This window comes from Chanodichthys erythropterus, chromosome 9, assembly GCF_024489055.1.
Source record: "Chanodichthys erythropterus isolate Z2021 chromosome 9, ASM2448905v1, whole genome shotgun sequence".
Taxonomy (NCBI): domain Eukaryota; kingdom Metazoa; phylum Chordata; class Actinopteri; order Cypriniformes; family Xenocyprididae; genus Chanodichthys; species Chanodichthys erythropterus.
In genome coordinates this window covers 38,068,055-38,081,367 of record NC_090229.1, presented here as the reverse complement: position 1 = coordinate 38,081,367, position 13,313 = coordinate 38,068,055, and the positions used below count along the sequence as shown (strand labels likewise).

At 40.3% G+C, this 13,313-nt stretch overlaps 1 protein-coding gene across 1 annotated transcript in view; it reads left to right on the top strand.

Moving 5' to 3' along the window:
• The window catches only part of plxnd1 (plexin D1), an 83,205-nt gene that overhangs the window by 42,175 nt on the left and 27,717 nt on the right, over window positions 1-13,313 (top strand). Inside the window, exons 13-19 of the mRNA XM_067395533.1 lie at window positions 1,857-2,002; window positions 2,262-2,367; window positions 5,310-5,449; window positions 7,776-7,949; window positions 10,319-10,403; window positions 10,696-10,962; window positions 12,338-12,487. Coding sequence (XP_067251634.1) covers window positions 1,857-2,002; window positions 2,262-2,367; window positions 5,310-5,449; window positions 7,776-7,949; window positions 10,319-10,403; window positions 10,696-10,962; window positions 12,338-12,487 — 1,068 coding nt within the window. The remainder of the gene's footprint in view (window positions 1-1,856; window positions 2,003-2,261; window positions 2,368-5,309; window positions 5,450-7,775; window positions 7,950-10,318; window positions 10,404-10,695; window positions 10,963-12,337; window positions 12,488-13,313) is intronic.

Below are 13,313 nucleotides of genomic sequence, written 5' to 3'. Positions count from 1 at the left end.
TGCTTGGCCCCTTAATTGCTGCTTGCAGCTGTAATTTGTCATTGAAACTAGTGGTCGATTCACATTTGTTTCTTGCTGATACCAGTATCGCAAGAGCAGGGTGCTGATTTATACATAAAACAGTTTTAAAAAGTAAAGATGAATTGAATGAATGAAGCTCTTAACATTTCCTCATAACTCACAAAAAGTGTGCTTGATGCATTGTGTGTTTGCATTGTAGTTCATACAGTTGTTAGCTCCAGATAAACACAATCACACACTTGTCAGTGATAATGACAGCATTACTGTGGCTCTGGCGTCATTTCAAGTAACTGAAAAAACCTTCTCTTAGAATTGTGATCATAATGAAGACATGCAACAGAATGTAAATGTGTCTGTAAGGACAGATGGTGGAGAAACATTGGCCTAGTGTTTTCATGATCATAGTGCTCATGTGAAAAGCACAAGTTTGGCTTGTTTCATTTCCTTATCCTGTTTGGCCCTCTTCACCTCCTCCTCCCTAACTTCCTGTCGTCTCACTGCGGACAGTGTCGATGAAAGAGGCACAAAAACCACTGAAGCTGTTCTGTCTCTCTCTCTGTCATTCTTCTCTCATTACTCAGACTTCAGTTTTAACCCACAACAGTGGATTCGGCTCAGACAAACAAACACACAAAACATCACTTTATAACAAGGTTCTGTTCGTTAGCATTAGTGAACTGCATTAGTTAACATGAACATGATATTGACATTTTAACTAATGTTAACAAAGATGAATAAATACTGTAACAAATGTAATGTCATTTATAGTTAATGTTAGTTAATGCATTAGCTAATGGGACCTCATTGTAAAGTGTTACCATTTTTTAAAATGCACATATTCACCCTAAATACATTAAAAGGTGATACAGTATTTGGTAACACTTTAGTATGGGGAACAATTCTCACTTTTAACTAGTTTCTTATTACCTTGCATGAATATTGGTTGTTTATTAGCACATGTTAATGCTTTATTCTGCATGAACCTATTCTACATCCCTTAATCCTACCCAAAACCTTAACTTAAATGCCATGACAACTATCTTACTAACTAGTAATAAGCAGTAAATTAGGAGTTTATGTAGGCAAAGGTCATAGTTAATAGTGAATATGTGTTCCCCATACTGAAGTGTTACCTAGCATTTTCAAACCTGGACAAACTTTAAAAAAAAAAAGCAGAATTTCACATTTAGTTCCCATTTTCTGTTCCCATTTCATTTCTATCCAAGATCCTCACTAGAGAGCATAACCATAATGGATGTTTTGTGGATTAGCAAATGTAAATGTTTAAGAATAAAGATACATGACCACCAGATTACACATCATTTAATGAATATTAGAATGATTTCTGTGACACTGAAGACTGGAGTAATGATGCTGAAAATTCAGCTTTGATCACATGAATATATTACAGTTTACTATATATTCACATAGAAAACAGCTATTATAAATTGTAATAATATTTCACATTTTTACTGACTTATTTATTATTTTTTACATTAAAAACGTGTGTGTGTGTGTGTGTGTGTGTGTTTAAGGTGGATAGATTGTTTATGAGCAAAGGTTTAGTCTGTTTAGTCTGAGCCTCTGAATGGCTTACCCAAACCATAATGAACATAAACATTTTAACCATGCAAGGTTTATAATAACTGTACCAGCAGGATTTCAAAATAAACCATGTGATGAGCTTCCCACTCACTACTGCTACATTCGAGCTCTTTGTAAAGTTTTGTGTGAAAAATCTGCAGTTACTGCATCAAGTCAGTGGATTGTTCAATCACATGTGCTTGTTTATCTGAATCACGCCGTCATTCCTCAGTGATGATCCGTCTGTGCAGATTGAGCCGCTGACAGGGCCGCTGAAGGGCGGGACGCTGCTCACGGTGCAGGGCAGGAATCTGGGACACAGCGCGGGTCTCGTCAACGTCTCCATCGGGGATGTGCCCTGTAACCTACTGCTTCAGTACTACACTGTTTCAGTCAAGTAAGTTCACACAGGATGCAAACCGAAATTCAAATCAGCCTTTATCAACATGACATGGTTTTTAAAATGTTTTTAAAAAAAATTCAAACATTCCATTTTGTCATTCTTCAAACACTTTTGGAACGTTACTTTTGATTGTTCTCTGAACATTCTGAAATGAGTAGTAACATTCAAAAATGTTTGAATATCCAAAAACGTTCCAATAACATTGGGTCATGACCCGCCGGTTGATGTCAGGAGTGTTTGTGTGTTGCTACAGGTTGGTTTGCAAGACTGGTGCATCGTGGGAAAAGAAGAGTGATCATGTTACAGTGATTGTGGCCGGTAACGCAGTGGGTGTTTCAAAGGACACGTTCTCCTTTGTGGTACGTTCAAGCCTTTTGTTCTCTGTTCGTGTTTTAGTTTGTTCTTTTTCACACCCTCAGATTGATGATCTTTTGTCTTCATCCTGATTTATTTTCCCATCACACCCTTCGCTGTGCTTTAGACCACCCTCGCATGAGGCTGCTAACAGATATAGAACATTTTCACCCAATGTTTGCATGATATGAATGCATGAACTGAGAGCAAAGACAATACGCTCTCTAGATCAACTTGATTCACTTATAATGGCCATTGTGAACTTCAGGTTCCTTTTGTTTTGGCTGAAAGTTTCTGATGTCATTTTCACATGGCATTGAGAGATACTGTGGTTTGTTTTAAAATGAATGTGAAAGAACGGAGTGTGATTTGGTGCTTCTCAGCAGGGTTTGCTTTTCCTGCGCTGATTTCAGGGGAAAATCTGTGGAACGTTGGTCGAATAAACAGAGTTGAGTTGAGCGCAGTGTGCTGGACAACTGAGCTTAAACTGGAACATGGTTTGTTACTAGTCCAACATTGTCTATCACCCAGCTAACGGGGAACATTCTCAGAAAGTCTGGCAAAGGTTCTCTCAAAGTTCTTCCAGTAATGTTAATAGAACGTTTCGCCCAAAGTCTTAATAATGTTCTCAAAACATTAGCACAAAAACATCTTGGGGCATTTTAGACATTTGTCTTAACATTTTCTTAATGTTACTCCTTGTTTCAGAGAACATTCAAAAGTAACATTCTCATAATGTTTGCAAAATGGAATGTTCCCTTAACTTTCATAAAACCAAGAAACTAAACGTTTTGAACCATCAGAGAATAATAACGTTTTCATAACTTAATGGGAATGTTACCAAATTGTACTTCACCACAAAAAATGCTTATCTTAAGCCCTACTCGGACGGTAATTGTTTCTCACATGGACATCTGTCAAAATAAATTTGCATGGCACTTCAGTGATAAAACTTCTGTATTCGGATGTCGATGTATTCATGGTAGAGGAGTGAGTTTTGTGGAAGCGTGTGCTGCTCACGCGGCCGGTTGCATGATTGTCTGCTTTAAATAAAATGCCACGCTTGGAATAAAGAGAATAAATTCATATGAAATGAAATAATAATATCATATTTATTATTTGATTCTTTAAATCTCCCGTTTAAAAATAGGAAGATGCACTATAGCCTATAGTTTAAATGATTTTGTCTTGCATTTTATCTCAAATATGTCATTTTAAAAATGGGGAATTTAGCAGAAATTAGTTAATGCAGTATGTGAGTTAAAAATGCTTTATATTTTTTATGTAATTGTGTATATAACAGGCTACATATTTTAAAATATTATTGCACACCTGCTGCCAGGATAAATGCCCATTTGTGCTTTATTTCCCTTTCTCATTTTTGGGGAATTTTCTGCTGTGGTGGAGCAGTGATGAAATATTGTTCTTGTAAATACTTTACAACATTTCCGTAATAAATCTTTAAAATAAGTGCAATTAACAGTGAAGCTCAACACTTATCATACGGTGTTCCGCAGTGGCCAAAAGGGATTTAAACTGTGAATTTTGAATTGATCTGCTCTTGTAAACTCAGAGATGTGGATTCGGGCGGCAGTCACATTACCACATGACCTTGGTGTCAAAAAACAGGAGGTAATTCGGCCGGGGATTTTGACGTGGGTGGTGGAATAAAAACACCGACATTCTAGATTCGGACGGCAATAAAATCACAGACAACCCCCTGTAAATGGTGAAAATACCTTACATCCCTCTGGGAAACACTTACTGTCTGAATAGGGCTTTACTTAGTATTTTTGTCTTGTTTCCAAGATGTCTAAAAATTCTTAAAGAAAGATGCATTTACTAGACAAGTAAAATCACATAAGATATGATGTCTTGTTTTCTGAAACAAATAAATAAACCAAAATGAAGTCTGTTTTTGTTTAAAACAAGAAAAATTATCTGCCAATGGGGTAAGAAATATAATCTTGATTCCTTTTGAATTAAGATTATTTTTCTTACCACATTCTTGTTTTAAGCAAAAACTCACTTCATTTTGATATCTTATGCCATTTCACTTATCTAATAAATACATCTTGATGTAAGAATTTGTATATATTTGGACTGGAAACAAGACAAAAATACTAAGTAAGAAAAGCATTTTTTCAGTGAACATATTTTGTTAGCTTGGCAGCTTGGACTAGTTTATTACCAACTGGAAACCATCCACCATGTTCCTAACATATCCTGCAGACAGTCGAGTATCATAATGGGTCAAACATAAAGTTATAAACCAAAAGACTACTTAGGACTGGTTTAGGTGAGAAATGGAGCTGGAGCAGAACTAAAAAACATGGATGAAAAGTTATAAAAGAGGAAAGTTTGGATCATTCCCCAAGGAATCATTCCTCCTTCAAAGCTCCTTCCTCAACTTTAGCCCACTCGCCGGGCTTAGGAAACATCTGTCTGAGCGACACACACACTTACACTCTAATATCCTCCCCTCAACCCTTCACCTCCACAGGATATGATGTCATGGTTTGAGTGGAGTGTTGCAGACATGTGTGTGCGTCACTCTACATGCCACATTACTTCTGAATGACATGCTAGTTTAAACTAACCTTCCACAACTGTGTATGTGATCAGAGCTGCTGCACGCTGACTTTATCAACACAGCTTTAGATGTTTAACAGTCTGGAACCTGAATATTTAAATGTGCTACCTCTAATTTACTGTTAAGACACCATCCTAAGGGAAAACACAGCCTGCTTAAAGTGGTCTTAGGAAGATTAGTTGCTGGGATGGTTGACCTTCTGGCAAAAGCTTGTCATATTTTGCTGTATTTTGAAAAATAGTAGCTGATTTGCTACTGGTCCAAGAAGGTCTATCAGCTCTTACCAGTTCAGTCAGCCAGATCTTGCACTAGATAGAACCATAGTTTGTTTTTTCTCTGTCCTCCATGACACAGGAGCCCAAGCTGCTGGAGTTCACACCACAGCAGGGTCCTCTCGCCGGAGGAACCAAACTCACCATCCACGGCCAGTTCCTGGATGCTGGATCCACCGTTAACGTCAAGATCAACAGGACTCAAAACTGTAGCATCGTCATGTGAGTGTGTTTGCAGTGTTTCATATTTTATTGATATATCATTAGGGATGTAACGATACACTCATGTCATGATTTATTTTGATTCACGATATTCATCTCACATTAAAATACAGATAAAATTATATGTTTTTTTTTTTTTAAATCATTACTTCTAACACCATATCCTAATCAGAAGTCAAAAATCACAGCCAATCAGAAGAGCATGTGGGCGGAGTCTCTCCGCAATCGCACTGCACTCGCAATCAAATCAATCAAAAATCACAGCCAATCAGAAGAGCATGTGGGCGGAGTCTCTCCGCAATCGCACTGCACTCACAACCAAATCAATCAATAATCACAACCAATCAGAAGAGCGTGTGGGTGGAGTCTCTAAAAGCACACTGCACTCGCAACCAAATCAATCTAAAATCACAGCCAATCAGAAGAGCATGTGGGTGGAGTCTCTCCGCAATTGCACTGCACTCGCAACCAAATCAATCAATAATCACAACCAATCAGAAGAGCGTGTGGGTGGAGTCTCTAAAAGCACACTGCACTCGCAACCAAATCAATCTAAAATCACAGCCAATCAGAAGAGCATGTGGGTGGAGTCTCTCCGCAATTGCACTGCACTCGCAACCAAATCATTCTAAAATCACAGCCAATCAGAAGAAGGGTGAGGGCGGAGTCTCTCTTCACTTGCAACCAAATCAATCAAAAATCACAGCCAATCAGAAGACGGGTGTGGGCGGAGTCTCTCTGCACTCGCAACCAAATCAATCAAAAATCACAGCCAATCAGAAGACGGGTGTCGGCGGAGTCTCTCTTCACTCGCAACCAAATCAATCAAAAATCACAGCCAATCAGAAGACGGGTGTGGGCGGAGTCTCTCTGCATTCGCAACCAAATCAATCAAAAATCACAGCCAATCAGAAGACGGGTGTGGGCGGAGTCTCTCTGCACTTGCAACCTAATCACTCAAAAATCACAGCCAATCAGAAGAAGGGTGTGGGCGGAGTCTCTCTTCACTCGCATCCAAATCAATCAAAACTCACAGCCAATCAGAAGAGGGTGTGGGCAGAATCTCTCTGCAAGAGAACTTTACTCGCAACCAAATCAATCAAAAATCACAGCCAATCAGAAGAAGGGTGTGGGCGGAGTCTCTCTTCACTCGCAACCAAATCAATCAAAAATCACAGCCAATCAGAAGAAGGGTGTGGGCGGAGTCTCTCTTCACTCGCAACCAAATCAATCAAAAATCACAGCCAATCAGAAGACGGGTGTGGGCGGAGTCTCTTTGCACTCGCAACCAAATCAATCAAAAATCCCAGCCAATCAGAAGAAGGGTGTGGGCGGAGTCTCTCTTCAATCGCAACCAAATCAATCAAAAATCACAGCCAATCAGAAGAAGGGTGTGGGCGGAGTCTCTCTTCACTCGCATCCAAATCAATCAAAAATCACAGCCAATCAGAAGAGGGTGTGGGCGGAATCTCTCTGCAAGAGAACTTTACTCGCAACCAAATCAATCAAAAATCACAGCCAATCAGAAGAAGGGTGTGGGCGGAGTCTCTCTTCACTCGCAACCAAATCAATCAAAAATCACAGCCAATCAGAAGACGGGTGTGGGCGGAGTCTCTTTGCACTCGCAACCAAATCAATCAAAAATCCCAGCCAATCAGAAGAGGGTGTGGGCGGAATCTCTCTGAACTTGCAACCAAATCAATCAAAAATCACAGCCAATCAGAAGACGGGTGTGGGCGGAGTCTCTCTGCACTCGCAACCAAATCAATCAAAAATCACAGCCAATCAGAAGACGGGTGTGGGCGGAGTCTCTCTTCACTCGCAACCAAATCAATCAAAAATCACAGCCAATCAGAAGACGGGTGTGGGCGGAGTCTCTCTGCACTCGCAACCAAATCAATCAAAAATCCCAGCCAATCAGAAGAGCATGTGGGCGGAGTCTCTCTGCAAGCACACTGCACTCACAACCAAATAATCAAGTTCATAAATATGACGCCATTTTAACATTATTAAAAGTACACAGTGAGTGACTGAGACCAGTGGGTCTCCAGGAGCAGGACTGAACACCCCTGTCAGAGAATGCATTTATTTGTTCACAGTCAGTACCTGAGATTATTTTTGTCACACTTGTGTATGTTGTTGTTTCAGCCGATATTGAGTTTTATATGTGAATCAGAACCTAAATTAAATCTGTCTGAACTATCATTTTGGGTGAACAATACAAAATAGCATATTGTCAGATTATTGTGTTGTGATATTTTGTGGCTCAACACGTTACACCCCTATTTATCACATATCTCCCGTAATCTGCTGTGTGTTTGTGCAGGCAGTCCAGTGAAGTCATCCAGTGTGTGATGCCTCCCGTTGCGCTCGCAGAGGACGTGTCCGTATGTGTGGTGTATGACGGCCAGCCGTGTCTCAGCAATTCACCCAACTTCACATTCACCTATAAGAAAAACCCGACTATCACTCAAATCAAACCCAACAAAAGCTACCTCAGGTAGGATGACACGTACAGAATTGACAAACTACAGCAGTATTCAAGTGTTGCTCTACTGTAGACTATATGCAGCTTACTGTTTTTGAATTGTAATATGTGAGCAGTGTATGCAGTGTAAACAGACAATGAAAACTGTGTTTGATGTCATATATCATACATAGTATTATAGAGATGGCAGTAGGAATATTAGGCTGCTGTCACTTTAAGAGCTACACAGATCCAATACACTGTTACAGATGCGTTTTCTTTCTCAACTGTTTATGTTAACTTAAGACATATATGACTGTGTTTACTGGGATATTTTGACATATTTTTGTGCATATTTGTCCGTTCAAAACGTGGAAGAGAACTCAGTTCAGTATAGCGCACTAATCAGTATGAAAGCTGTGCGCACGTTTCGGATGTGTGCGCAGCTAAGAAAAACAGTGTGTGAGTCTTCTTGTGCTTTAATGGTTTAAAATCACATTCAAATATTTTTTTCTGTGCTGCAATGAAAGCTGCCTCTCATGCTGAATAGTGTGCAATACTGAACTGAGTTCTCTTCAGCGTTGCACTTGAACGGACAAATACTCTATATACACTAAAATAAACTAAAAAATACACTATATTGCCAAATGTTTTGGGACACCTGCCTTTATGTGCACATGAACTTTAATGACATCCCATTCTTAATCCATAGTGTTGGTCCACCCTTTGCAGCTATAACAGCTTCAACTCTTCTGACAAGGCTTTCCACAAAGTTTAGGAGTGTGTTTATGGGAATTTTTGACCATTCTTCTAGAAGCGCATTTGTGAGGTGAGGCAGTGATGTTGGCGAGAAAGCCTGGCTCACAGTCTCCGCTCTAATTCATCCTAAAGGTGTTCTGTCGGGTTGTAGTCAGGACTCTGTGCAGGCCAGTCAAGTTCCTCCACATCAAACTCGCTCATCCATGTCTTTATGGACCTTGCTTTGTGCGCTGGTGCGCAGTCATGTTGGAACACGAAGGGGTCATCCCCAAACTGTTCCAACAAAGTTGGGAGCATGAAATTGTCCAAAATGTCTTGGTATGCTGAAGCATTAAGAGTTCCTTTCACTGGAACTAAGGGTTCAAACCCAACCCCTGAAAAACAACCCCACACCATAATTCAGTCAGGCAAGTACCGTTCTCCTGACACCCACCAAACCCAGACTCGTCCATCGGATTGCCAGACAGAGAAGTGTGATTGGTCACTCCAGAGAACTCGTCTCCACTGCTCTAGAGTCCAGTGATGGCGTGCTTTACACCACTGCATCCCACGCTTTGCATTGCACTTGGTGATGTAAGGATTGGATGCAGCTGCTCTGTCTTGGAAACCCATTCCATGAAGCTCTCTATGCACTGTTCTTGAGCTAATCTGAAGGCCACACGAAATTTGGAGGTTTGTAGCTATTGACTATGCAGAAAGTCGGTCACTTCTGCGCATGGTGCGCCTCAGCATGCGCTGACCCCGCTCTGTGATTTTACATTGCCTACCACTTCATGGCTGAGTTGCTGTTGTTCCCAATTGCTTCCACTTTGTTATGATGGCACTAACAGTTCACTGTGGAATATTTAGTAGGGATGAAATTTCACGAATGGACTTATTGCACAGGTGCAACCTATCACTGTACCACGCTTGAATTCACTGAGCTCCTGAGAGCGACCCATTCTTTCACAAATGATTGTAGAAGCAGTCTGCATTCCTAGGTACTTGATTTTATACACCTGTGGCCATGGAAGTGATTGGAACACCTGAATTCAATGATTTGGAGGATTTCCCAATACTTTTGGCAATATAGTGCATGTCAAAATATCCCAGTTAACACAGTCTTAGAGTATGGGTCTGCTTGTACTTGAGTTGTTTAAAGTCATATTAAATGCACACAAAGGAATCGATAAGAGGAATCTAGATTTTATAACAAGTATCCGATTCCTGACCTTAAGTATCCGATTCCAGAATTGGAATTGATTTTTGATTCCCAACCCTATTCACTACACTGGAAATGAAAGGCTGGCAAATGTAGTCCCAGCTAACTGGAAACATGATCATGACGTTCTGGCAAGGTTCTCGTAAAGTTATGAACAAACGTTCTAACCTAGTTCTGGGATGAAACTCTAGATGGCACAGGCTGATAGGTCTTTAACTCATTTGGTTGTGATCACATCATTTATTTATACATCGTTCATAGGAACTTTACCAAAATGTTCTTATGATATTGCATACTCTGCACAATACAGGCTACCTACTGTAGAATTAGCATGAGTAGTATGTTAGTATGCCACTCCAAACACAGACCTTTCTTTTGGCTTGCAGTAACATAGATCTTTCTTCCTCTGTTTTCATTTGTATTTCTCATGGGACAATGTTAGTGGTGGTCGCAATATCTACATCACTGGATACGACTTCAATCTGGTGCAGTCGGCCATGATGGAGGTGAAGGGAATCGGACTGACGGTGAGAAATAATGCCTTTTCATTGATTAGAGATCAGACTGTGTGCACTCATTCATGTCAAGTCAAGTCCAGTGCTTTATACAATACAGATTGTTTCGAAGCATCTTCACAGTCCTTCACAGGAAAATAACAGAATAAACGATGCATACTTCATCAAATATAACACATTCAAATTCTGCTGTAAAGTCAAATCAATTCAGTTCAGGTTTTGTTCTCATCTGATTGTGTCAGTGCAGTCAAATCAGTAATATTACTGAATATGAATGTCTTTCATGTGGTCGTCATTTCTCCAGAACTGCTCGTGTGTGTCGTCCACTCTGATGGTCTGTCAGTCTCCTGCGGCGGGTCAATCCCAGCCTACCACGGCTCACTTCTACCTCAATGATGTGCTGTACAGAGGAGAGGACGCGTCTCCATCAGACCAAGGGCTGGACGAGGACGAGGAGCCTCACGCTGATTCCTTTCGCTTTGACTATGTGGAGGATCCACAGTTCTATACGGCAAACAAAGAGAAACTCATCAAACATCACCCTGGAGAGCCTCTCATCCTCGTCATCAATGTAAGTGTGCGTGTGGATGATCTGCTCAAAAACACAGAGCGCATGTTAGGGCACCATTGATGGTAGTTTGCCTTCTAAGATGCCTAGTGAACTAGTAAACTAAATGTACTAACAAAACATTTGTAGTTTAATCTTGAGTGAAATTCTACTTTCATATTATAAGTCATTTATCTTTTGTTTATGGCGAAATTAAGTTGTAAGCAGCCAAAAAAATAACAACCAGTGTTGGGAAAAGTTACTTTTAAAAGTAAAGCGTTACAATATTGCATTACTCCCTAAAAAGGTAACTAATTCTGCTACTTAATTACTTTTTATGGAAAGCGTTACGTTACTTTTGCATTACTTTTTCTCGCCTGGGCTGGACTGGGCTTGCTTGTTTGTTTTTATAATAACAAATGTAAAGGCCCTTTTACACCAAAAGTGAAATGATAAAGCCTCAGGCTGAAGGAAATGCAGATTCACGCCTCTACTAGGGCTGGAAAATATATTAACAGTCCATAAATACCCTATGGTCTGCCATGACAAAAGTAGTTAAGCATTTCTCACACACACACTCATACACATTCTCTCTCACACACTCTCTCTCTTTCTCTTTGTGTAAGTATTGGGAAAGTCCAGAGCTGTGTGGCGGGATGTTGAGAGTCAGACAGGAAGTAGCTAACAGGCACAGCAGAGCAAGGGAGTTTTATTTTCATTCTTTCCTAAAGAATTGGGGAGGAAGGAAGGAAGGATGAAGAGCTGAGGCCAGTGTCTGTGTGTTTGCCATCAAAGTATGTGGTTAATTATCATAGGATGTTTAGTTGTTCATGTTTTTGTTACACTTTTGGTGCTTTTCCTCTGGCTAGGACAGCTCTGTACGGCTCGCTTAAATAGTACCACCTCGGTTGAGGTTCCAAGCATGCCATACCAATACTAAATGTGACGTGTAAACACTGCAGACCACTGAATGGTCAGTCATTGGATTTGAAACACAAGACACCAAACCCGCTAGATTTAAATAGTCAGTAACAACCACCGCAGTATCATTTGTTCATGAAACGACTTGCTTTAAATGACCATCAAATGCAACTTGAGTAGATGAGGTGCAGACTTGTTGGTAGATGACAACTATAATGATCAGTCTATAATCCCACCCAATGTGAAGCGGTACTAAACTGCAATGGAAAAGCAAATCGAAAGTAAGCAAGCTAAGCCATACCGAGCCGAGCCAAGTTGTTCCACACAGTGGAAAATCACCATATGACATAAACAGTCAATCACTTGGTTTCTATTTCCACTGTGAAATACTGAACAAAACATATCTGTATATTTGACATCATACACACATACTCACATATCTAGACACAGAGTAACAATCTTTGTGTTTGTGTGTCAGAAAGGGCCAAGCGAGCTGGACCTGACACTGGATGAATACTCAGTGACGATTGGTTCAGACCTCTGTGACATCACCTTCCATAACGAGCAGCTGTTCCACTGCACCATCAACAGATCACTGAGTGCCAGCACTGGAGATCTGCCTGTCACTGTGAGTTCAGCCACATTCAGCACTGCAGCATCAAACTAATGTTCCAGGTTCAGGAAGTTTCAGGTTGCACCTGTAATCATGGTTCCCTGAGAGGGGAACGAGACGCTGCATCCCCTTTACTTCGTCACACGTCATGAAGTAAACAGTACCAATCAGGATTGGATTAGTTGCACACATGCTTCAGACGCAGTCACGCAGAGGTGTTCCCCAAAATGTCATAATTGGATGCAGCGTCTCATTCCCCTCTCAGGGAACCATGGTTACATGCATAACCTGAGATGTTTTGTTAGCTGGGTCAGTGTTGTTTTTGTTTCCATACAATGAAAGTCAATGTGCCTTCAAAATATCTTCATTTGTGCTCTTTTTTGACTGAATTTATTGCTTTAATCTTTTAATATTAAAAATGTACAGTATTTCCATAATTAATTATAGAACAGAAATGAACATTAACCATGTTTTAACCATATTATGCTATGTTAACGTTTATATTGAACAAATATAGTGTCTTAGTGTAAAGAGTAGCAGCTGTTGTAGTTTGGTTGTGAGTATTTTGTATCGCGGTAATTCTTGCATACACTGCTGCTTTTTTGCACTGTTACACGACTCAAGGAAACAGTCGCCCTGTGGAAAGAAAAACTTCACATGCTGCAAACTCACTGTGACCTACAGACTGAAATCTCTTTATTATGTGTGACTCACACGCCCACATCAGCCTTATCAGTGTGCTGTATCTAACGTTAATCACATGGAGGATGGCGCGCTACCAGCGTAACCATCACTGTTCATCACTTTATACTTTATCTCCACATCAGTATCGTTCTCTCTC